The 26,308-nt window shown below is 37.1% G+C and overlaps 3 protein-coding genes across 7 annotated transcripts in view; 2 read left to right on the top strand and 1 right to left on the bottom strand.

Moving 5' to 3' along the window:
* Positions 1–6,509, top strand: part of ccdc197 (coiled-coil domain containing 197) — a 286,353-nt gene extending 279,844 nt beyond the window's left edge. The window contains exons 7-10 of one of the 3 annotated variants that reach the window (XM_069193337.1): positions 4,438–4,556; positions 5,308–5,392; positions 5,511–5,702; positions 6,235–6,509. In XM_069193337.1, the coding sequence (XP_069049438.1) occupies positions 4,438–4,556; positions 5,308–5,392; positions 5,511–5,702; positions 6,235–6,435 (597 nt within the window). In that variant the 3' untranslated portion in view covers positions 6,436–6,509. Of the gene's footprint in view, positions 1–1,254; positions 2,663–3,597; positions 3,692–4,437; positions 4,557–5,307; positions 5,393–5,510; positions 5,703–6,234 lie in introns of those variants that run through there. The other 2 variants (XR_011190235.1, XM_006632566.3) reach the window with 2 other exon arrangements.
* Positions 6,449–16,973, bottom strand: ddx24 (DEAD (Asp-Glu-Ala-Asp) box helicase 24). 2 transcript variants are annotated; one of them, XM_006632542.3, is made up of 9 exons: positions 16,907–16,973; positions 15,385–16,256; positions 14,264–14,668; positions 13,439–13,592; positions 11,683–12,198; positions 11,048–11,123; positions 10,681–10,869; positions 10,014–10,143; positions 6,449–7,643 (listed from the first exon to the last, which is right to left on the bottom strand). In XM_006632542.3, the coding sequence occupies exons 1-9, from the start codon at positions 16,951–16,953 to the stop codon at positions 7,414–7,416; spliced, it is 2,619 nt and encodes an 872-aa protein (XP_006632605.3). In that variant the 5' UTR covers positions 16,954–16,973; the 3' UTR covers positions 6,449–7,413. The 2 variants fall into 2 exon arrangements, with proteins under 2 accessions (XP_006632605.3, XP_015206314.2); XM_015350828.2 differs by lacking the exon at positions 16,907–16,973 and adding an exon at positions 16,808–16,896.
* A 942-nt stretch (positions 16,974–17,915) lies between these two features.
* Positions 17,916–26,308, top strand: part of ppp4r4 (protein phosphatase 4, regulatory subunit 4) — a 40,322-nt gene continuing 31,929 nt past the window's right edge. For both annotated transcript variants that reach the window (XM_006632465.3, XM_015350664.2), the window contains exons 1-2: positions 17,916–18,807; positions 21,903–21,976. In XM_006632465.3, coding sequence (XP_006632528.2) covers positions 18,718–18,807; positions 21,903–21,976 — 164 coding nt within the window. In that variant the 5' untranslated portion in view covers positions 17,916–18,717. The remainder of the gene's footprint in view (positions 18,808–21,902; positions 21,977–26,308) is intronic.

Below are 26,308 nucleotides of genomic sequence, written 5' to 3'. Positions count from 1 at the left end.
ATACAGTAGGTTTAGTTGTTAAAAATATGTAGAAGATGAAGAATTCAATTCTGTTTCATGAATTTGTTTCCTCTCTTTTTTCTAATTAAAAATAAATGTTAACATTAAATTATATACAGGTGGGTAGCTGCGTCAGCATGCGTAGGTTGCAAAGGAACAAGTAATAGGTTTATTTCATGCTGAAAAGGGAAGAAAGAAAATACAATGTTTCGGTTGTGAAGACTTCTTCGGGTGTGAAGAAGGCTCCTTGGCCGAAACGTTGTTTTCTTTCTTCTCTTTTCAGCATGAAATAAATGTATTACTTGTTCCTTAAATTATATAGAGTATATTAAACCATAAAACGTATCATACAGTGTGTTTATCAAACCAGTAGCAAAATTCCACAATTAAAACACTTTGTAATTTTATACTTTGTAAACCCTCTCCTCTTAATTGTATGGTGTGGCAGGCCAGCTAAAGAAATAGTTGTAATACAACTGACCTGCCACTAGAGGATGCTAATAAAATAATCTCTTGATTTTAATCTTAGAAATGTAGATGTTAAAGCTGATTGAGCAATTAAAGGGGAACTTTAAAATATAGTTTTATATTTTGTGGCTAAAAAGAATTAGCATTGATGAGTGCATTTCAAACCACAATGAAAGTGAATTGTACACTGTAACGTGTAAAACCTTGAATCTACATCACAAAAAATACTAAATTTCCTTGTCTGCACAGTCCCATATTCTGTGATTCAGAATGAGTAACAAAGCTTCCAGTGACGTAAAGTGGCCTTAATACATTGTAAAGAAGCAGGCTTGTGAATACATCTCTTTAATTCAATAGAAATATTGCTCCCGGTTTCAAGATAGTTTTGCAGATAAATGGAGCTTACTTGTTAACCCTGCATGCAGATCATTGTGATCTGTGGTGAAATGTCTTCTGCATTTCTGCATGTACTTATGTGTTTGTACACTGCATAACATTAGTCGTTACAGTGACTAGTGAGCAGGAAGGGCTGCTTCAAATCGCAATTCATGGGAACTCTCGCTCTCAGCTGTGGTGAGACCAGCGGTTTGCGACAGTATGGCCGCTTACAATACTTTCACAAAGTTTATTATTTTGTGATTAATTTGAAATGTGTACATTTTTAATATAATTTATTAAATGAATTTATTTAGTTAATAATATTCAATAACTGCTTTAAGAAATTGGGACTGCAGTTCTCCATTAAATAAGTAGCTGAAAGTATAACATCCGTCTCTCTTTTGGCAGGAATTCATTTTAGAAAAAATAGATGTTGGAAGAAAAGCGACACAACTTGCTGACTCCAGCTCAGCATTAGCAAATAGCACAGACTTCACAGACACCAAGGACAGGGGAGCCACACTCCAGAAGACTAACAGTAAAACTCGTCTGAGAAGAGCCAGTAAGAGTAGCAGTAATCCTAAGAGTACATCTGGCCTGAAAACACAAAGACTGTGACATGTCATGACAATTAAGAATTTCCTTTCACACCATTATACATGAATGCAGAATTTGTGTTTTACAAAATGTGATAAACTTTTTATTGTATTTTAAAACTGCTTTATTTATAAAGCAAAACTAAGTTGTTGTATGACTGATGAAATGTGTAACAACACTCTTTATAACTCGGATGATCACATTTGAAGATTTTCAGGCATTTAAAGGTGTTTGTGTGCTGCATTATATTTTACACAAATTATTACTTTTTAAAAACAACATTGCTGTGACATTGATCAAACCTATGTTAGTTTCCTCAGAATTATAAATATCCTCATAGCACCAGATTGTACCTGGACGTTATTTTTATAATGTGACACTTAATGTTGTAAAAATTAAAATTTGCCATTTTTTTTAGCAAAGCATGGTGAATATCATTAAAAAATGTTTAGTTCTGAAATGAGAGTGACAAAGTGATGTAGCAATTAATGCTGCTGCCTCCTAGATCTTGGGCCCAGGGTTTGATTCCAGATTGGAATGCCTTCTTTGTGTAGTGTACAATTTATCAAACGTTTTTGCTGGTTTCCTCGGACCTATCAAAGGCATGCTGACTATTCTCAAAAAATCTCTCAAATGTCTGTCTTGCACCCTGTGATTCTGGACATATTACGACTTGCCATGACCCTTACAGGAATAAGTGACTTTCTGATAAACGTTAGATTTTAGAAACGATTATGCTCCTGAAGCTATCTAAGAAAACCGAGGAACTCACACATGTACCTGTATGACAAGTAAATTAATTGAGCAAAGCGTGTATTACAAATATGAGTGAAGCAGATCATTCAGTCATATTTGATCAATTACAATTAGATTCGATTACAATTAGTGACACTGGTATTTTCTTAAAGGAAAGGGTTATATACTGTACTTGTAGAACAAAAATTACAGTGTCACTGAAACTGTCGCATTAAAAATGTATCACTTTACCTTTAACAAACCACTTCTGTTTTTGAAGGGCTCATCTGCTGCGTCGGATGCTGTAGTCTGCGGAAGTGTTAGAATGTTATGTTATATATGCAGATATATTATAAAATGTTAAAATTATATACCTATTTTGTATTGAAAATTATAATGATTTTCATATGCGTCTTACTCTAGTTGTATACTGTAGCTATACATTTTGTTTGTTTCAAATAAAAGTGTCGTGTTGTAGCGCAAATACCCAGAGATGTGCAGCATTTTGCTTTTTGTAGAGTTGCAGAATGTATCATTTTAGCTGTTTCCGCACAGATTTGTGCAGGTTCTAACGCTTCCCTGTGCATCTTCGAAATGCAGCTACTAAAGACCCATTTCAGCTGTGAACCTATAAATTGACGTACATATCAAGACTGTAGAATAACTGAGAAAGTATTCATTTTATTAGTGCTACTTTTGTTACAGAGTTCTGAAGTCTTAACATCGACCTTATTAACTCCTGAAGATACTTTTGGAAATACAAAATAACAGGATTTCCACCGAATGTTGCCATTTGCTTCTCTGGTGCACAGTACAACGAGGTTTTGAAAAAAACGCTTTTGAATAAATTGATTATGACGTCACAGGAGCGTCAGATGGTCAGTGTAGCAATCATTTTTCTAATAGAAAAAACTCGTTTTCTGTCTCTTCAGCGCACGTCCGTTTGCTTTAATAATGTTGTTGTGTTTTTTGTATGAAGGGATTTTGGACCAACATGTTAAAGGGGTTGCATTTTCCATTATCTGTCTTCTCTAAACATGGTTAGTTACAGCTCACACAGTTTTATGTTGTTTACAGGCCAGAGAAGTACTAATTGTAACTACGCAAATGCTATGCTCTGAGTTTCAAACAGCTTAAAATGTAGAGGCATCTGGTATGTTATGGTTTTGTGATTCAGGTAAATACCCTGTCTTGCTATAATTTTAGACAGATGTATCGTGCCTCACTAAGTATTTTGCTTGGAATTATTACTAATTGTGTGCTCCGTATTACCTTCTGATGTGTTTAAGAAAGTCTTTTGACTACTTGAAACGTGGCTGATAAATGGAATCCTGTCTTTATTTTAATCACAAAAATGCTCTGTGTAGTCTGTGTAATAGTGTTGTGCGGTGCTACCCTGCTTCATGTTTATCGAAGTAGTTGTGTTTTTTAGACGTCAGTACCTCGATTGATCTCTCATAAACTGGATATTTCGACATTGCTGCAAGAGCAACCAGAAGATACAAAGTATCAGGTAGTTCTCATTTGTTTCGGATTTTTATCCCAGCATATAACGAAATAACAATAACCTAGGAGATTAGGCCGGTAAAAAAGAATAACAAGGCGTTTAAATTCATAACGATAGCCTAGTGCGTGGTTAATGTAAAATATTATGATGTTCCTATTTAAGACTCTTGTTTAAAGAAGGTGGAACTAATCTGTCCCGAAGTTTAAATTATTAAATTTTGTTCATTTGTGGTGACGGACCCTAAGCACTGTCAATAGCAAATTAGTCAGTACACGTACTGTATGTTATTCCATCCAATGCAGCCTGACTAGACGAGCAAACTTTTCTTTCTTCCATCCAGACGATGTGCTGGAGAAGCAGATCGAGTGCATGAAAGTCAAGGACAGTTGTAGCTAGAATAATTCTAAGTGTCTTGTTGCGCGAACATGTTGACCCATGCTTATCTTACAGCCCTCCTAAGCAAAAAACACATGATATAATTTGAAGTTTCCCTGATGTGTGGTACAGTATCTACCTCCTCATACAGCAGTTCAAAAGCATATCACTGATCATGGCAGTGTCAAAACTATTCTCCTACAAATGTTAGAAATTTTCGTCAGCTCTGGGCAATTTATCTTTCCAAGAACATTTGTTATTATGGTTATTATTTTTGTCCCATTCGAAGTCCAACATTTGAAGACAGAAAAGCATGAACTGTGGCATTTTTGAGCTCATTGGTAAAAGGAGATTGTATCATCTTTGTTTTTGGGAAGGACATTAGTCAACGCTATGCTTCTATTCGAAGAATCAAAGGAGATGGGAACTGCTTTTACCGGGCTCTTAGCTTTGGCCATCTCGAGTCTTTGTTGGAAAATGCAAGGGGATTGCAATTGTAAGTATTCAGAGTCTTTGTGGTTACAGTATCTTTGTGAAATTGTTTTTGGGATTGAGGCATTTTCAGTTCTAAATGAGGGCTTGTATGCAGAGCCAGTAAAATAATTAATGTGATGGCTGTTAATTCCTTTCTTCGCCATTGCAATATTTGCTTCATTATTTGTACTGTTGGACAAGAATATGGCAATTATAAATGTATTAAAATGACCAGAAGTATGGATTTTGTATTCTACAGATAGGTACTGTAAGTCTGTTGAGGTGGCAGTGATTAGCATTGCTACCTTGCAGCACTAGGGACCTGGGTACGTTCTTCCTGGGTATGTTCTTCCTGTGTTCACATGGTTTTTCACCTACAGTCCAAAGACATATTGCTAGGTTTAATTGGCTTCTGGGAAAATTGGCCATGGTGTGCTTGTGATGGACTGGAGTCCCATCCATGCTGTGCCCTGCCTTAAGCCTGTTGCTTGCTAGGATAGGCTCTGAAAAGTCTGCAACCCTGTACTGGATAAACAGGTTAGAAAAAGGATGGATGAAAGTAGTCTGTTTATGAGACTTAAACCTGTAATAGGTTAACAGTTATTTGCCAGTTTCCCCAAAGACCATTCCTATTTCAAATTTCAATTTTTATATGAATCTAATTTATAATTGGTAATAGCCCAATTAATTTGATATGTAATACAGAAAACATGCAGAAATGCAAACAATTGTAATTGCAATATTGTTTTTTTTTACAAAAAACGTTATTCAAGCTTTAAAGAAACTCTGCAACAGAGCAGGAGTGAGCTGTTGTCTGCTGGATTTGATGAGAACAGGTTCACAGACCTGCTCAATACGGTGAGTATACTGAAGTATTACATAACATTTATACATACTTTATCATTCTTGTTGATCTTGGAGTTGTCATTGACCACTAATGATATTACATCTATTTCATACATGTTTGTCTCTTCAGTTTGTCTGTGTTATTGAGCAGACACAGGAAGGTGGCCAGGGCTCTACTCTGTTAAACCTTTTCAATGACCAGACCACCTCGGATGCTATAGTCCACTATCTGAGGCTTCTGACCTCAGCCTACATACAGAACCATGCTGATTTCTTCCAACACTTTGTTGAAGCTCCCAATCTGAAAGACTACTGTAATCAGGTTTGTATGCTGGATTAGGGTTAGCTAATTCAGGTCCTGAAGGACTTCACACCTGCTGGTTTTCATGCCAGCCCAACTTCATTACCTACCTAAAGCCTTTATTGAGCTGACAAGATGCTTGATGGGAACATTTGAGTTCTGTACTCAAAAGTGTGTGATTTTACTAATGGAATGTAATAGTTAAAAGGTAACCTTCAACAGGAGGAAAATAGTCAAGCAGTTCAAATGAATCCTATTATTGAGTCCGTTGAGGGTATATTTGTGTAACTGAAAGCTCAGCAGCCGGAACAAAAACCAGCAATTGTGAGTCTCCAGGACCTGGATTGGGAATAACTGAAAATAGCTCATTGGATGAAATAAGAAATGTAATGTTTGGTACTCTAACATTAATTGTATTTGGAATGTATCTGAGAATCTGATCCTTTTAGGAATACTTTTGCTAGTGTAGCTCAACCTCTGTCTAACCTTAAAACCACACTTTTCTTGCCCCTTTGTGAACTCAGTATTGATGCTGTACATTTTGGATTGCTAGGAGGTAGAGGCCATGGCAATGGAATGTGACCATCTTGAGATTCTCGCCTTGTCACAAGCCCTTGGTGTCGGTATTAAAATTGAGTGCATGGAAGGAAACAGTGGCCTAAATCATCACATCATTCCAGAAGGAACACAACCAACTCTTCATTTCCTGTACAAAACCTCACACTATGATATCCTCTATGAAAATAAACAGTAATGGAGAAGGGATCTTATTATTCACAAAACAGTTTGTATTGCCTTTTTTAAAAGAATAAACCATTGTTGGTATTACACAGAGTGTATTCCATTGCATTCCATGTAATCCTGTATCATACCTTTTTCCCACATTTGTTTTATGGTTTAAGAAGCAAGTTTCACTACAGTAAAAACATTTCATATCAGACCACTTTGCAAACTGGAAAGTACACATTTGAGGACACAGGTTAGATGAAGTACAGTACTAGTGCTCGTTTCACTTTAGTGCCATTTTACTTTTTTAATCCAAAGCCATTTTTGTTAAACTCAGAAGGGTACTTGGAAGATGATATGTATGATGTCACATATTGAATTAAAAGCAGCAGAACTATCTTCCTGGTATATCAGGTGGTGAGCACACATTTTGGAGGACAGGACAGGATGTGTAGGATTCTTTAATTGTACACTGCACGTTTCATAGTTGCATATCCTGTCTAAACACACAAAGAAAAGTGGGTTCATTTGTGATGTCACCTGCTACACTGCACTTCTGTTGACAATAATTACTTCTTACATGTTGTACTTATAAAGCAATGGTATTTTAATTTAGCATGCTTCCATACATTTGAGACTTTCTAAAATCTAAAATCTTGATTTAAAAAATTACATTCATATGGATAAGTGAAACTGTATAAAATTGCAAACTGGAACTAAGGTTAGAATTAACCTTATTTCAGTTTTTCCTGTTATGTAAAGATGTATACTGTGCATTAATATTAAGAAAAAAAGAAAAGTTTCATTCATTTGTTTTCTGATAACTGGATTGTTTAAAAAGTCCATGTTCAAATAGGATTTCAGGTGATAAGTGAACATGCATGCTGCAATGTCCATATTCAAAGATGTATGAACAAAATGCTGCATTTCAAATAGCTGTATTTATAATGTTAAGTGGGATTTTACTCTGAAATGTCTGTTAAATCATTGACAAAACTGATGTAATCTATTTTTTATGCTTATTTTTCTTCTGCTTCTGATTTGACACGGTGTCCAGTGCCCTCTCCACATTAGCAGCAGGCAAGTCAAAGACTGGCAGTCTGCCCATCTGTGTGGGGTATTTAGTTTTCATCATGGTTTTAAATATAGGCTGAGAGAGCACATGTTTGAGGTGTTTCTTCATGCCTTTGACCATCTGTTGGTGCTGCTTATCCTCATATTCATCCTTCCTTTTCCCTGAAAACACATTGAAGAAATAAGGTTATTTCTAAAAGCTCCTTTTACTCTTTTGGAGAATACAAACTCATCTATAAAAATATATACAAGTGAGCACACTAATGCATTTCACCAACTTAATTTACTATCTCACACTCTCTCAAGGGTTACATATACATTTTTCCACCTGCAAAGGCAAACTAGATCTTACACAAACCAGCAAATATTTTATTTCAATTGAAGTGAAAAGAAGTTAGAAATTCGAGTCAACAACATGGACAATAAACAGTGAGTCACACTAAGAAGGAAGACAATGTAACTGTAAAATAATGACTGTAGAATAGGTGATTATAACAGCCACTCATAAAAATGTTTTGCTCAAATCTGTAAACATGACAATTACATGGTTCTTGTGGTATGGTGTAAGTGTATTCTAAATTAATGTAATTTCACATTTTTTTACCATCAATCATGAAAAATGACATCACTGGGAATTAACAGAATGTGGAGGAACTGTCAAAATAACAGTATAAACAACACTTTATATATCACAACCCACTAGGGCAGGGATTGGCAACTACAATTTTTCCCCCCCCAAATTTCCTCCAATAACCAAGTATATTAGGAGCCGCAATTGGTATAGAAACTGAATAACAACATAGAAATGCTTACTTATTTTTAACAAAAAAAAAAGTTTACTGGTTTCATCAAACAATATCCATCTAAACAATTTAACAGTGGTGCATCATGTCCCTCTTTTCTCACACATGTATCCCTCCCTACTTAGGACATCAGCATTCACAAAAATACACCTTGCAATAAATCACATGAAACAAGTATTTAAATAATCATTAGTAGTCTAGTAGTAACTAGAAGGATGCAAGATTCCTGCTGGAAATCCCCCTCCCCTCTTCATGAAGGTTAAGCCAGGATACTGCTTCAACAGGAAACAATGGGGCAGAGGGAGGGATATGACATTGAAATGAACAAAAGAGTCAGAAAAATGCATGACAGTTATAGGAAAGAGGAAGTGGGCAGAATTAGGTTTTGAACAAACATTTGTTTTAAACTCACTTCAGTGTGAACATGAGGTCACAATGAAGCCCTTTTGAATCTATAACATCTTCAGTACACATGGTAAAATCACTACGATCCTCCTCACAGCTTACTGCTGCAATGCAATTTCTGTTGAAAAATCTCCTTGCAGTGCTGTTTAATGCAAAGCCTACAGTTGTCTTCACTTTCATGCTGGACTATAAAATCTAATGGTTCATGCTTGAGAATACTTGCTCTCATAGGTAAATTGATTCAAAAATGGAAAGAATGCCAAACCCAGATCTCTTCAGTTCGTCATAGCTGTGTGGTAAGAAATTCATTCAGTTTGTAGAGTCTGTGCATTTCTTTCCACGTGGGTTTTTGTGCCAGGGCAGAATTCTGCCTTTCTAGATTTTTAAGGTATGGTACCAAGTTAATACATTGTGGTGAGCTCAAGAACTTCGCTAATTCAGTTCAAAATGTGATAAAATCAGAAAAGTTCAGTAAAGGCATGTCAGCTTCAAGGGGTTTTACATGATACATTAAAGCTGCCCTCTTCACCAGTTTCTGAAATTGTATCCTCGGAAAACAATCTTTGTATGTTTAGAAAAACTTTTCTCAATTTCTCGTTGTCAAGCTCATTGTTCTGCTCTTTGAATTGTTTCACTGGTGTTAAATTAACCAGCGAGAACATAAAATGAACATAAAATATCTGTATGCAAAATTCCTCTTGAGATATTATATTATTTATTTTTATTTTTAAATTTCTAATTAAATATATTGGGAACCCAATTCAATTGGGTATGCATGCAAACAATTCAGTACAGTCATTTCTGAATTCTTATTTTTCATCCAGAATTGTCATCTTTTATGAGTTTTTACTGCTGCTAATCTTTGTCGCATGCACCATGAAACAGACTTATCTAAAAGTCTAAAACTGAAAGTTACACAATGCAGAATTACAGACATTTGAGTAGAACGTGAAATCTGAAGAGATGGAATCCCAGCCTGGAATTAAGGATTTGGGGGTGTACTTGTAGCCTGTGATTTTAAAATTGGAATTATTTTTAATCATTTAATAAAACAAACTGTGGCTGAGTGCTCTTTAAAAAAAGCCAGTGTTCATTCTACATCTGAATGCTGCAATTTTAAATTTAGAAGGAGCTGTGAAAGATGCTCTGCATGTGTTTTTGCAGCGGACGTTTGCCGACCTGACCATATTTCTTCATATGAAGGAAGAGTTTCGTTTTTGTGATTTCAAATTGCTGAACCCCAGGGCTTTTCTCCTGTTGTTTGTAGCATTAAGAACAGTGCACTGTAACATATTGTAGATGGCTGAACACAAATTTGTCTTACCTATGAGGAGATCATCATCGAGATCTATCTCCAGAGCTTCTGCAGCTTGCTGGAACCAAGAATTGTGGTGCTTTGCTCTATTGTTGTGGTATTCAATCTTCTCTATTTTCCTTGCCAAATTCACACGCTCCTACAAAGAAAGCCACATCAATCAAATGCACAATCTGAACCTTAAACCATAATACCACTGGACACAAGTAGCTTGAAGCCAAGAGAAAAGCATTACAAAAATCCACTCAGATTCAATCACATTGAGAGAAGTTGCAAATCATTCTTCTGAAAGTTTAAGACTGGTAAACGGTATAAGATTTTTGACAGTGGTGCATTCAATTTAGACCTAATTTGGAAACAAAAGTGGAGATGTTAAGAAATCACGGACTTCCTTTCCCCATAGGAAACAGTAGTTACATACATAGTAAAAAGATGTAGTCTCAATGACTGTAGTTTTAATGTCTAGAAATTCTTTCCCTTCATGATGTAACACACCTGGCATCTAAAGATTTGAAGTTATTTTTTTCAAATGAAAGAAATAGCATTAGCATTTTACAGTAAGTGGCTGTTCAGATGAAGAACAAAAACTTCAGATCTAAATGCATTAGAAATGCAGACAATAACTGTTAGGCATTACCAAAACCAGCGTAAAACGTGATGACCTGGCATTACTTACCTTTATTGCTACCATGCATTTTGACTGCACTGGAAACATGGGGAGTTCCTCATCTTTTCCAAGCGTTCTGTATATTTTCCTGAAGTTCATCACATCATCCGGCCCAATCAGGAGCAAACTGAGACCTTGTTTGGTGGCACGGGCTGTCCGGCCACTGCGATGGACATATGTTTCAGAAGTTCTGGGAACCTAACAAGAGGAGCAAAGTTAAAACAAATGGAACACTTACTAGTGTGCTTAAAGTAGGGATGGGTAACGAAAATCCTTGATTTGAACTGTGGCTCTCTAAGACCAGGGTTTCACAGTACTGTTCTAAAGAACAGTAACAAGTAGAAAAAGTATTTTCAGTGGATGTGGGTATTTTTACCTGATAGTGAATAACATGCTGCACATCTGGAATGTCAAGCCCACGTGCTGCAACATCTGTAGTGAGGAGAACACAACTGGAAAAGAAAACATAAAGAGGAATTAGTATTATGAAAACAAATCCAGACAAAATCCACCAGACGACTTTTAAATAGTTTATTTTCTTCTGTTATAAAGGAAATGTATCCAACTTTTGAAAAGAATGATGTACAGGGATATAGAGTGACTCACTGAGAATTAAAAACTAATCTTCTATATACAATTAGAAAACTTACCCAACAACTGTAATATTAAGACTCATTTCTCAAGATGATAATGTTTATTACAAAGTCTTGAGATAGTGGATGCCCTTGCTTCTCACACAGATGTGAAGGAAGAACTTTCCTTTAGAAAAATCAGATTTCCTGAATGCTTTTCCTTTAGAAAATCAATCAACAATTGGGACAGGCATGTTTCTGCCCCACAAAAAAAACCTGTAATTCTTAAACCATGTATCATATGTTTGCCTTCAAATAGTGTGCACAGCACAGGCAAATACTCTGATCATTATTAAAGCGAACTAAAACAAAAAGAATAAGTCTTCCTAGTCTTGTGAAAAAAAAAACCCAAAACATGCTAAGGCTTTGAAAAGCTTACCTGTCTCTCTCGGCGAACCTCTCAAGGTTCTTCAGCCTCTGCTTCTGATGCATGTTGGCGTGCAGGGGTAGTGGGGTGCAGTCCAGGATGGTGAGCAGGGAATTGAGGCGCTTGATGCAATCGATGCTGTTGGCGAACACCATGGTGCGGCCTGGATACTGCAGCAAGAAGTAATAGAGGTAGAAATCCTTCTCCTCGGTGTCGCAGTGGATGCGGGTCTCGGTGAGAGTCTCCACGGTAGCCTGCTTTCTGGTCAGGTCGATGACTTTGGGTTTATCCCTGATGCCCACTCTCTCCATCAGAAGCTCCAGTTTGCTCCTCTGATCAAGCCTCTTGCCCTTCTTCTTCTGCAGGATTCTGGCTGGCGTCTGGTGCACCATGGTCAGTGTGGCCGAGAACACAAAATTCTGCCTCATGGGGTTGAACTGCACATCGTTCAGCATCTCCAGGAGAGATTCCAGTTCTGCAAAGTGGCCCTTTTCCACCATCCGGTCTGCTTCATCAATGACAAGGCACCTGACAGTACAGAATGTGGTTAGCTTTAGTATTGACAAGTACTTTTGTCACAGAACATAACAGTTCAGAAGAGCTTTGTCACACAGAACTGTGGAATTGCACACTCAATAATAACATAATTCCTAAGATTTCAATCATTATGTAGTAATTGCAATTATCTATAAAATTATATAGATTTTTTAAAATATAAATTATATTTGATAAAAAATACCTAATATAAATATACATATAAATATGTTTTACAAATATATCAGATAACAAATATAAATCTATTTTTTTATATTTATACTATGATCTATACTGCAAAGTAAAACCAAATGATTAAATTAACACATCTTTCCTCAAAGCTATTGTCTGACAACAATTTCTGAAACCTAAAGACCTTCAGAGTAAGAAACGCTGGTATTGCAAGATATAGACTGACTAGACAGACAAGCCAGGGAAAAGACCTTTGACAGTTCTCACAAGACGTCACTAGGTCTACAGGTTTTTAAATGCTTGACTAACTGAAGTAGCTTCTAACTTAAGTTATAATGAGGCAGCTGGGAGAAACTGCAGCTAGTGCAAAATGTAGCCACTAGGCACACACAACCCTGAAATGCTGATGAGTCTATTTTAAAGAAACGTTTTACTTGAATTCAGAGCGTTAATTTGGATATAAAAGGATAGTTCTTCCTCTGTTTTTTTTCTAACTGAAATGAAGATTCATTTACTTAAGAGAGCTCTGAATTCCAAACTAATATTCTTCTGAAATTATAGTGTAGTCAGTCTTTAATTGGACGGTTGCAAATAAAATTATTTAGATCATTTCATTTATTAAGAAGTTTCAACTAAATATAAAAATCCAATAACACTGCAATTGAACCCATGTGTACAATTCTACAATATAAATATAATTCTTTGACTTTTATTTGTTCTAATGTTACAATCATCATGGAAAAATTATAAAATGTCAATATTTTAAAGAGTTAACACAATTATTAAAATTGTATTATTTAAACTAATGTCTTAAAAATAGGCAAGTAAAATATTAACTTTTCAGTTTAAAACTACTTCATAGTTCTCATGGAAACAAAATCTAAAATTTCAGACATTCAAATCCAGTGGGCACTGGGCAATGTGTCATAAAGACAAACCAAATTTCCTATAATGCATCTTATCCAATGAATGTGCACTCTGTGTGCTAATTAATAGATTTGAAATCCAAAACATGGGTTTGGAGTGGCTGCAAATATCGTACCTGAGCCGTTTGAGATTAGAGAGGTGAGGATGTCTTTCCTTAATCAGCTCCCAGAGACGTCCTGGTGTGGCGATCACAATCTCCGGCCTGCGGTTTAGCACTCTTGCTTGCTTTTGTGGAGCCATTCCACCAACAACAATGGCAGTCTTAATGCCTAGAGACAAAAGTTGATTTTTCACCAATTTTTCATGCGGATTTAACTTTTCAGTGCAGCACATATGAACCACAGTACAGCAAATATGAATTACTGAAGAAGCACACATTTTTCTAGAATCAATGTCTTTACCTACTTTTACCTGCTTATACAGTCTTGAACAGATAAGACTAAGACTATGAGAGGACTTGATTGATATTTAAAATGTTCAAAGGTACTGATAAAGTCAACTCAATTGACATTGTAAAGTACAAACCAGAGAATACAAGAGGAAACTAAGGGAAAGGACATATATACACAAAGGGTTGTGGAAGTCTGGAACAACTCCCACGTTGTTGAACCCAATATTCTGACTTTTTTCAAGAGATGACTGGATGAGATTATCGGATTAGCTGCTAGCACATCAATGGGCTAGAAGGACATCCTGAATGTAACTTTTTATGTTCTTAACATACAGATATTCATTGAAAATAAGAATCTATTTACAAGACTGTAAATAACTGTGTCCTGTGCCCAGTCCTGAAGAACGACAGGGTTTTTTTTTATCCTGGCGGCTTGCCAAGAAAAAAACCGTTCAGCCCTTTTACCGTATGTACTGATAAAACAGAGTGAGAGCACTTTGTGTAGTGTGATTTTTTTCCGAGGACTGGTGCCTGAATCTGACTACTGACCTGTAAACATTGCCACAGCATCTAGATGGTGCTTCACCTGGACTGCAAGTTCTCTAGTTGGGGTGAGGACGAGCCCCAGCAACGGGTTCTGTCGCTTGTCTTCCATTTTGGACTTATTAGTCTCTTGATTGGAACTGAAGTCAAACTCCATATCCTCTATGACTTTAACACAACCCAGCTTCTGCGAGTGACTGTCCCCCTCCCAGTCCTCTTCTGAATCCCCATCTGAATCCCCGTCCGCTGGTGTCTCCTGGGGTTCTGGCCCAGACAGACAGACTGCCCCCACTTCTCTCCCATGTTCTTTCGGGTTGTCAATCATCTCCTCGCTCTGCCCGTCCTTTGCTTTCCTCCACTCCAAAATGGCATTGATCATGGGGATGCCAAAAGCCAGAGTCTTTCCGCTTCCTGGTTGAAGATAGGCATGGGATATGCATAATGAACCGATGGTGTTATTCACACGGGGAAAAATCAAACGTATAATCACAAACAGGAAATATTTACCTGTGTCCGTTTTGAAATGTTACTTGCTTTCACAATGCCAGAAGTAATTTGCACATCAACCATTTTAATAGAGGTTTGGCTGGGATTATTTCAAGGGATATTTGAATTGATTTCTTATAATGTATTCAGTTACCAAGATAAGAAAACAAATGTAATTAAATTTTGTATGTATTTTAAACAATAAATAAACATACAGAATGATAAATAATAAAATAACAGCCACCCTAACATAACAAATAGTGAAGTACTGTATATTCTTTTATAACCAGTACCTGCTGGTGTCTTACTGTTGCCAAGGAAACTAATGGTAGGGTAGCTCTACTAGGACTGCAATCTGCTGATTTATGCAGCTCCTCATTTATACCTTCTGTTATTCTTTGTAAAAAAGGATCTGTACAGGGTGCTGGTGTCTATTCCGCTTTGACCCACAAAACCATGTTCAAAAGTAAACTCATCTCTTGCTAGACAACAGGACTCTCAGCCCAGTGACATTTGTAGAGCACATCAGAATCCAGACCAGACTGATTCAAATTTGATCCCACAGCATTTTCAGTTATACTGTCACTAGATATTGGTAGTGATGTTGTTCTGTTCAAAGAACAGCATCGGTTTTCACTCACCTGTTTCAGCTGCGCCTAATATGTCCATATGGTCTCTGATGGCAGGAGGAAGAGCCAAAGCCTGAATAGGAGTAGGTGCCTTAAATCCCAGGGAGCTTAGTGCCTGGAGGACTGGTTCTGGAATGAACAGATCTTTCCAAGCAGACGTATCCAACATCTGACTTCCTGACCCTGAAAGGGCAGCACTGGTCCAATTTTTCACCTTCTGTTTAGGCTTTGGAAGTTCAGCTACCTGAGGCTCTGCTACTGTTTTATTCTTTTTTCTTTTCTTTTTTGGCTGTGCCTGGGTTTGTATACCATCTTCCTGAAGAGAGGACATATCTTCCACTTGTGGCACTCCTTGAACGTCTTCTGCATCTTCACCATCTGCCTCATTTCCAATTTCAGTATCACCTACAGGCTCCATCTTCTGTGTCTGACTCTTCTTCTTCTTCTTCTTTTTCTTTTTCAGCTGTGTCTGGGTTTGTATACTGTCTTCCTGAAGAGTGGAATCATCATCCACTGGTGGAACAGCTACGGCAGTTTCGCCATCTGCTTCAATTCCAGTTCCAGGCTCCACCTTCTGAGTCTGACTCTTCTTCTTCTTTTTCTTTTTAGCAGGTTGCTTTGGCTGTCCATCACTGACCTCAGGATTACAGTCTTCCTCGACTGCCAACTTTCTTTTCTTGCCTTTCTTCTCCTCGGTGAATGTAGAGTCAACAAGCTTGTAGTCTCTGAGTTCCTCAAAGCATATCAGCCCTCCCATGTTCTCTTCTGAGAAGAGATCAGGGTCGATCTCTACTGGACTCCACTTTCCTCTCACCTGGATACCCCGTTTGGATTTGAACATGGTCTTAAAAACATTTGTCTTTGATCTTTTAGTCTTCATTTTTCTGAAACACAAAGACAAGGTCAAATTAACCTTTCTGAAGACTGGAAACCTTCTTCTTTGTTGTGAACCTAAACTTAATATTGCTTCCAATTAAAATTATGTATTATTAAATGTCCCGTATAAAATACAATCTCTCTAATTAACACTATGTAGTAAAGATAATATAAATGGTTAATATAGGTTTTTAGCTGTATAAAAACAAGGGCTATTTAATTCGTTTTCTTCACCATAAACACGACTTACAAAAAAACCCAATAATCATCAAAGAAAGAACGTTTGTAATATTCACTTTCTCTGCATCATTACGAACTGATAGTAGCAGCTTTAATTCTAAGAATTAGGCTACATAAGTTTTATCATGCAATGTATAAATACCCAATTTACACTGAAAGAAAAAGAACAGTAAATGTTTCTAAATACTGTTTCTGTATTACCGCAACGCTACATTTCATCTAGCGTAGAATATAGAGCTTTGAAATTGCAACGCATTATGATGGTAAACGTTTAAGATGTATGCCACCAGCAGGCATTTTAACAAAAATACCCACGCACCCACTGTACATAAAATGAATTTATCACTTTTTTGATAGCTTTCTCGTTTGAAGACAATATGGATCATCTACATTCCACATGAAAACAAGAAACACTCACACTTTGCACGAGGGCGCAGCCATGTCAATGTAGGAGGGCACAAGCATTGTGAACCAATCACATGCGAGTAGGTTTGAATAACTTTATTAACAGGTCACAAAATGCAAGCACGCTTTAACAAATTGGTTTGAATGTTAGAGGTTGTTCTTGCAATCCGGCTTTACTATTATTGTTTCATTGGTAATTGTCGGATGCTGAATTGCAGGATCATTTTGTATTTTGCATACAACTCTATTTGTATTTCCGCTGATTTAAATGTGAAAATTCAAAATCAAGTAACGCGTTTTCCTTCACATATAATCACACACAGACTGCATCGACAATTGTTTCATTTTGTCGTAGTTAAGAAATAAAACGTATTACTGTTTTGTGAGTAATTCAAATTAACTGCTGTAAAGATGTGTTGAAAACATTGAGGCCAAATGTATGTGATGGCGATACTTAGCTAGTGAAACTAAACAGCATCGTCTGACTGTACGAAGGTTACATTTTGTTAAACAAAGCTCAGATAACCTATTACATAGCATGTACCCTGTCATTTTTTTTGGCATCAGAAACAGTATTGCCTGTTAAGTTGACATATATATATGTAATACGGATCCGATTCATTTTATATTTGGTTATTTGACGTTTAACTACAGTAAGCAAACTTTCAATACTGAATATTAATATGTAAAAATAAATTATTGTCTACTATCTACTAATATGGAAATATTTTAACTATGCCAAACATGCAGTATCAGTGATTCGTTTTAAAAAAAGAAACACAATGGCCATACCAACACAGTTGTTTAAAGTTAATATCTTAGGTCACTGTAAGGTGTGATTATTAACCAAAGACACATTCGTAGATAAACCTTGTCTGTAAATAAGGGGTATAATAAAGAACTATAGCATGGGGCTTTGTCAGGTCTCCGACGCGGCTGTGTTTTTTTAACGCACAGTGCGGTAAATTTGTCAGCGCTGAGCCACGGCTTGCTGTAGTGCCGCGTCTCCATGGAGACCGGTTTAGGTGCTGCACTGTGCAGCTCTCTCTGTGTGGATAGTGAATGTCAGTCCAGGGATCCCTTTCCAGGCTGTCGGTAGCAGTGCAAGTGTAGCAAAACGTATTTTCGCCTTATTGGGTTTGATTAAGACTTTAAAACTGAAGACCTTAACTATTTAATGCCAAGTGAACTGTACAATAGTTGCCTATGCAGTATGCAGAAATCGTCAGACTGAATAATTTTACATGAAGAGCCGGCCTCTATAGAAGGAATAGAGTAGAGGACTTACTGTATGTAACGCTGAAAAGGAGAGACTGAAAAACAGTCAAGGAAGAGGCTAAAAGTTATAACTGGGTGGACACTGAGTTTTCGCGTGAACTGACATCGTTTAATCCTTCCTTTGGTTCTTTAACGAAAAGAGCAGACGCTGCCTATAGGCTTTTCAAAGAACTTCAACCTGAAAGCATTTGTCGAGGAAAATATCCTGTGCTGTGGCGAGACCAGGACATTTTAAAGAACTGTAGATTACACTAAATGGTCGTCGATAGAGTATATGATAACATGTTTTCAAAGTTATTCAAATCAGTCAAAATAATCATGTGAAGAAACACTCCGGATACCTATGTTTTAATGTTATAGACTGACACGACTGTAATCCTCTAGGCTGTAAGGCAACATACAGTTTTGCCGAAAGAGGCTTTGTCGTGGGTGGAATTCAGCTTTCCCCAAATCAAAGAAACCTATTGCTCAGTCACGGCAGAGACAAGATCATGATAGAGCATTGATACCAGCAGAGAGAAAATTTAGACTTAATACTTCAACAAAATGACGTTGAACCAGTCCAGTTTGTTCGGGCAAATAGATGACCTACAAGACCTCGCAATCATTGAAAGACCTGTACGCAGGAGTCTGAAGGTACTTTAATATTTATATAACACATTAAAAACGGTATTTGTGAATCTTGTAAATCTGTCTGTATCTGTTCGTATGTCAGAAATGTAATCTGTATCTTTCCATTATTTTTTGTGGAATGTGTAACTTCATTTTCACAAATAAGATGCTTAATGTGAATTTTAGGTATTTCAGATATGATATTTATATAATTGTCTGAAAAGACACTTTCATTAATTCTAAAAAAGCTGTCCAGCTGCTAAAATTTGACCATTTAAAACGCAGATTGGTAGACATACGGTTAATAGTGTTACATAAATGAATAATGTATATATCTGGGGATAAATTACACGTTCACAACGATTTTAAAATTTCATTGAGCAGCTGAAAAGATATGGGCAACAGCTGATGAAATGTATCTCAAATTATGGTATTCAAGCATAATTTATGCTGCATGTTGTATTCTACACTTTGTATATAATATTCTTCAATGTTAACAGTACGTGCTCTTTGATGCATTCTGTAACATACAAGTATTTACGACAACATTTAGAATTCTTGATCTGTCTGAAATTAATCTGTGTGTATCTTGTTGGTTAAAACATTAAATTCACTGCTCTTACTGCAAATGAGCCTCTAAAACTAGCTTACTATGTAATGGGGGTTCCCCATTTTTAGTGCGTGACGCAGTTTTCTGTCAGAATTCACTCTGGAGGAATCCTTTCGCCGGGTCTCCGGGTTTGTGAAAATAATGTTGTTCGCTGGACACTTAATTAATACTGAAAGACCTCAGCCGAAACCTTACTATGCATTTAACCCACTGAACAATTAAATGGTTTACGATTTGTAAACTTGCGGATGCTACATTTTATTAAACGTGATATATAATCGTTTTAATCATTCCTAATGTTTACCCTTGCTTGCGTGATTGATTAATTTTTTGAGGGAATTATTCTTCAGTTTGATTACCTTATAATGTACTTTTACAGCATGTTGAGACATACTGTGATGGAAAGCAAGTGATATTAATGTTATTGTGCATTGATGTGGTTTTCAGGTGTTTAGTCTAGTGCGGTGTTTTCAGGTTCGGTGGCATCATACGATATTCCTGGGGGAATGGGTATTTTCAAAGAGTTATTTTTCTTGTCTGGGGTTCTATGACAGCTTTTACAATGAAAAAGGCATTCAAGTAATAGGCTACTCCTACTCCTCCATCCACACACTCCACCTCCTCTCCACCTACATTCAAGAATGAAACATATTTCATTGTGCAGCACTCCATATTGTGTGAAGTAACGTTCGTTTGAGTCATTTTTAAATGAAAGAGGGCAATTCAGTTCTGCTGTTGTTCTCTGAATGTAGTATTTTTTGTAGATACATGATGTCGACCAAGTGTAGTGCACTATTAGTGGCTTGGATGGCCTGGTACAATACAGTGCCAGTAGTCACTGGCAAAGCTTACTCACCTATTTGACTGGGTTATGCCTGAGCTTGAGTTGTTTAGGTCAGTGGTTACCTGGTTAACAAAAATTATATAATAAAGCAATTTGGAATTGTGCATGTGTATGTTCCAGAGTGCAGCATATGAGTTGATTTTGATTTTTTGCTTTTATGCATAGTCCGAAACCTCCCTCATTACAGGGCTTGACTTTTTACTTAGTAATCTAGTCAACACATTCTGTTTGGATTTTTTATTCACACTAAATATATAAGTACAGTGCTAGTGTTAAGATCATTCTTATGGTGTCCCATTTTCCGATTTGTTTTTAAACCTAGTATTTTATTCAGAACCCAAGTGCTCAAACTGGAGACTTCCAGAGGAAGTAATTTGCAACAAATGTGAGCAAAACTCACATTTGTTGCAAATTAGAAGAGAAGAAAAATAGAGCATAGTGATTGAATAAGTATTCAGACCTTTGAATTCAATTTTTGATGCAAGCAATTTTGGCAGCAATCGTAGACAAGTGTTATTAGTTGAGTACCACTGTGACAGTACACACTGTCTTGGTGTAAATGTTGCTCATTTGTCTAGGCAGTTTTACACTTTGTTATGTCAAGTTGCTTGGGGAATGTATATGAACAGCAGTTTTCTAGTCTTTCCACAGAATCTGAAATGGAACTTTGACTGGGCCACTCCAGGGCCACTCTGCACTTTTGGTCATTGTTCAGATGAAAGTTGAATTTTAGTTAAGTTTAGGTCTGAAGCAGATATTCTTATCAGATTTGCTAGTGTTTTACTCCAACTCTATTCTCTCAAGCCTTGAGAATCTTCCCAGTTCCTGCTGAGGAGAATCAGAACTATAGGCTTGACTGTTGGCATGGCATTGACTTACTGTACTGTAGCAATACTTTCTATTCGGTTTGCAACACTTTGCATTTAGACCAAAGTTTTCCAAACCTGTCTTGTCTGACCACAAAACCATTCGCCACATATTTGCAGTGCCACTCAGGAGCTTAGTTGCAAACTCCATGTGATTTGAGATGTTTTTTTCAATACCAACAAGCACCCTTTGTGAAGTGAACAAAATATTGTTTCTACCATTTGAGCCAATGAACAGTGATTGCTGCTTGGTCTGAAGAGCCAGTCTAGTCTAGGCAGGGTTTGGGTGCCTTCCATTTCTTAATGATTGATTTCCTCATGCTCATAGAGATATTAATGGTCTGAAATGTTTCACTCTCTTTTCCTGATATGTGCATTTCTACCACTTTATAAATGAGTTGTTTAGAAAATTCTTTGGTCTTCATAGTTGAGTCTTGGCTTGAAATTCACTGCTACACTGGGGGACGTCAGAGAGTTACTCGTACTTAATCTGAAATCTGAGCCAATATTATGGCAAACAGACAGAGGCCACTCAACTACTGTAATTGTGTGGCTTGTTAATATACTATTGTGCACCTTAATTAATTTAGGTTTGGAATAGGTTGTGCATATGACAAGTAATTGCTACTTCAAAGTGTCATGACTACAAGCTTTAAAGTCACATAACATGAAAACAGTGCAAGGTTCTGAATACTTTTGCACGGCATTGTGTATTAATAGTATCATCACTGCCATTGAGTCTTATGCATACTTCAGTGACAAACAAAGACCTCCTCCTTAACTCTATCTTACCTTGCAGACTGCAGAGGAAATTGAAAAGCTGACTGTGGATGAAGACCTCAATGATATTGAGCGAGCTGTCTACCTTCTCAGGTATCCAGACTTTTTTCTGACACATGGCTAAGGGTAATTTCACACATTTAGCAAGGAGGCTGCAAAAAGAAAGGACTGCCATCATTTTTTTAAATTGTTTTTTGGGATTGACGTATACCAGGTGGCCTCAGAAGAACTTAGTGGTTTGGGAGCTTTCTGTGGTTTTGTTCTGACTGGAGTATCATATCAATTTAATCATGAGTGGAATTTCCTACTTAATAAATATAGTTATGTTGTTTCTATATCTGCACTGTTTCTCTGGGTGAACTGGCATCTATATCATGTTCTAGTTTAGTGTCCCACATTTTAAATCTTGGATTTTAACTTTGATTCCACTTTATGCTGTAATTTGAAATATCCAGTTGTTAATCAACTGTATTTTGCTGCTGAGATCCTCCTACTACCATGTAGTTGGTGAGAACCATGCATGCTTTCTTCTAAAGGTACAGAGCCATCTGTCACCTTTCATCCTATGAATCCTACAGTGTTTGGCAGGGACGTTAGTAAGGATTGGATTATCGATGCAGCCCTCACTTATAAAGATGCACTCAGAAAAGTTCAGGATCAGTTAATGGCTGGGTAGCAGTTCAGAACATATCAAACTTGGCATTACTTGGCCATGTGTGCCCTTGTGAAATTCCAGTTACTGTATGGATAATGACAACACCCAAGCTTTAATCAGTGATGTCTGCTATAATATAGAGTTCACCCCAAGCTGTGAAAGAATACCTTTACTGGTTTTACCACTTGAAATTTCCCTGAGGTATTTCTTTTGTTGTACCAAAGCATTTTGGCAGATCTGATATTGTACAATGCAGTATTGTTTTCAAAAGGTTTTAAAGATATTTGTACTGATGAAGTGTTTAAGAAAACAATTGTGGCAGAAGTTTGCAATAGTTCAACAGAGGAAGAAGAGTAGTCAGATTTGTTTGTGTGTTATTTATAATCTCATTTTTTTCTGCTCTACGGTTTCCATGTGCCCATGTTCTGAAGAATCATATTATTTTCATTGTTTTTCTGTCATCTAATCAATTATTGTGAAATAGTAGTGAGAAATGCCAACATCTCTATACATTCTAATGAATTTATTTTTCATTCATTCCCTTTGAAGAACTACAATGTTTAATGTCTTGATAAACTTAAGGTTGTTACATCTTCTGTAGGTAGCAAAAAATTGAAATTGCCTAGATAAGTTATTCATTACATTGCATTCTAGAAAGCTACAAAAACATGCTGTGTTATCCCAGGGGGAGTGTATATATCTGGAATCTTGCAATAATCAAGGTTTTGGGTTAACATACTCCCCCAGTGACAATCTCTATAGGTATTGGCTGTGGGATGCTGACTTAGGCATAGACAACTCATAAAAGAACCCTTACTAATAAGTGAAAAAATATATTAATCACACACAAAATCTTTATTCAAAAAGATTAGTAATTGTTATTTTCTAAACAACTCTTCAAAACAATATAGAACAAATCCAGTCTCTAGAGCACCTGTTACTTGCTCAGGGTTCCACCAACCAAGGCAGAACCAAAACAATGTATTTCTCCCCAGGTCAATCAGTGACAACAAAAGCATACCTGTGTTGACATTCCATCTGTTAATGATCCTTCCCCTTCCAGCTCCATATTCTTAGCCCATTTGTGGATTTTCAAAACATATAATACAGTTTAACTTACAGACTGTGAGATGTATTTCTTTTGTGGGGGTTATTTAAGTAGTTTGTTACTTATTAAATAGTTGACGTAATCATTGTATACTTTAAGGAAATGTAACAGCTACACAGGATAAGCTTGCTCAAGGCAATGATATTTGAAACTGTTTCCTCAAGAGTTCCTCAGATTGTCTTTCACTGACTTTGACCAATTGTAACTGTAGCTAATGTCACCATAGCCAGAACCTTATAAGTCATAAGATCCCCAAGCATTTCTGTTTAGAAACAAAGTACTTTGTAACCACACAGCTATTTATGTACCGCAATATTTTGTTTACATTTCATCCAGTGTTCATAATCCCTTGGTACAGTTGTTCTTGGTCTCACGTGAAACCCAAACTTCCCATTTTGAAAGACTCCTGAATTCTTGAGCTATCTTTCATTCACAGAATCAACATTCATGTGATTAAATGACAGATTAAATATAGAAAGTATATTGTAGTGATAGGGCAGTGAGGTGAAGGCGGAGCGGTGGCTCTGTGGCTAAGGATCTGCGCCTGTGGCTGGAAGGTTGCCAGTTCATATCCTGCGGCCAGCAGAGGAATCCTACTCCATTGGGCCACTGAGCAAGGCCCTTAACCCCAACTGCTCCAGGGGTGCTGTATAAATGGCTGACCCTGTGCTCTGACTCCAAGCTTCTCTCCCTGTCTGTGTGTCTCATGGAGAGCAAGGTGGGGTATGTGAAAAGACAAATTCCTAATACAAGAAATTGTATATAGATAGATAAGATAAGACTTTATTGATTGAGGTGTTACAGCAGCCCAGTCCAAGGCAAGCAAAAACAGACATCAGAATAGCCGAAAAATTAAAATAAGTACAGCAATACAAAATAAATATAAAATAAGGTGTGACTCATAGTCACTATAAAACAATAAAATATGTGCAAAATGTGCATAGGTATATACAGATTGAGTGTCCAAAAAGTACAATAGTGCAACATGCTGTCCATAGACGAGCAGATGAAGGGCTAACAGTCCTAGCCAATGGCAGTGTTATACATCCTGACAACTGCAAGGAGGAAGGACCTGCGGAAATGTTCCCTTGAACACCGTAGCTGGAGCAGTCTGGTGCTAAAAGTGCTCCTCTGCCTTATAACAGTCCCATGTAGCGGAAGAGAGGTGTTGTTCATGATGTCTGTGAGCTTTGTCAGCATCCTCCTCCCTGCCACCACCTCCAGGGAGTCGAGGCTCAACCCCAGCACAGAGCCAGCCTTCTCGATGAGTTTTTTGAGCCTTTTTACATCTCTTGCCATGATGCTGCTGCCTCAGCAAACATCAGTGTAGAAGATGGCTGCCGCCACCACTGATTCATAAAAAATGTGTAGCAGTGTTCCACACACACCAAAGGACCTGAGCCTCCTAAGAAAATAGAGTCGTGTCTGACCTTTCTTGTACAGGGCGTCAGTTTTAACAGTCCCCTCCAGCTTATCATCCAGGTGTACCCCTAAGTTTTTGTAGGACTGCACCACCTCTATGTCCTCACCCTGGATGGAAACAGGGTTAAGTGGAGACTTATTCCTCGGAAAGTCCATGACCATCTCTTTAGTCTTGCTAGTGTTTAGCTGGAGATGGTTAAGATGACACCACTCCACAAAGCTGGTAATCAAGCTCCTACAGTATATTCCTCCTCCCTCCCTTCACTTATACACCCCACATATAGCCAATAAAATGATCTGATCTTATCTTATCTAATAATGGGAACAAAGCTCATTAAGCAACATCATATACTGTACAGTTGTGAAAGAAAAATAAGACATACAGTACAGTATGACAGCTTCCTCCCTAGACAGTAGAGGAAGACCTGGTAAAGGAGGAGGGCTTGATTTTTAATATCGTATGTTCACTTCTATCCTCCAATTTTTTTATATGGAGATATTTTAGTGTAATATTGGTATAGTTTAAGAAAGGGAGGAACAGCACAGCAGAAAATATGCCTCTCTAATGGAAGAATGTGCTATGTCTGCAAAACCACAGCAACTTAAAATTAAAACCGGGAGAAGTATTTCTCTCTGTTGTTTTACAGTGTCTGAGAAATGGAAAACTCCTCTTTGTATTTAATAAGGACAAACTTCAGTCCTGGTTGTGGTACAGTGTAGGAGGCTTCTTAAAATAAAGGATAATGCAAGAGAACAAAACATGAATGAAAGAATTCAGAATTTGACTTGGAGATGTACTGTGCCTAATTCCTGGTGCATGTCAAAGCAATAGAAATGGGTAAGGCATATTTAGACACTTAAATAAATTGTGCTAACACAAGTATTATTGGGGCACGATGAAAGCAGAAATGATTTTGTCTTGCTCCTTTAATAACTCCCTTCCATGTTCAGCTTTTGCACAGATGGAAAATTCCCTGCAAAATCCTGCTGGTTATAGATAAAAAAAAATCTGACAGCTTGCACAACCAGCCTCTGGCTTTATTATCTATATATAATGTTTATTTCACAAGATTCACAGTTAAGAGGCTCTGTCATCTAAGATTTTTAAGGATTGAATCTTGAACTTGGTTTGATTCTAGCCTAATAAGAAAGGATGTTTTCTTGATTTGAGCTTAAAAGATTTACCCAAAATAAGTCAATGCACTTCATTTCAAATCTGCAACACGCACAAAGCAAAGCA

This window comes from Lepisosteus oculatus, chromosome 8 (assembly GCF_040954835.1).
Source record: "Lepisosteus oculatus isolate fLepOcu1 chromosome 8, fLepOcu1.hap2, whole genome shotgun sequence".
Classification (NCBI taxonomy): domain Eukaryota; kingdom Metazoa; phylum Chordata; class Actinopteri; order Semionotiformes; family Lepisosteidae; genus Lepisosteus; species Lepisosteus oculatus.
This window is presented reverse-complemented; position numbering and strand designations above follow the sequence as displayed.

What these genes read in the sequence shown, in the direction of transcription:
- ddx24 (XM_006632542.3), bottom strand. Translation starts at nt 16,953, where the DNA reads ATGCTTGTGCCCTCCTACATTGACATGGCTGCGCCCTCGTGCAAAGT. An exon ending in GCTGCGCCCTCGTGCAAAGT is followed by an intron (nt 16,257 to 16,906) that starts GTGAGTGTTTCT and finishes TTTGTGTTTCAG; the next exon opens with AAAAATGAAGACTAAAAGAT. An exon ending in TCTAATCTCAAACGGCTCAG is followed by an intron (nt 12,199 to 13,438) that starts GTACGATATTTG and finishes CTGTACTGTCAG; the next exon opens with GTGCCTTGTCATTGATGAAG.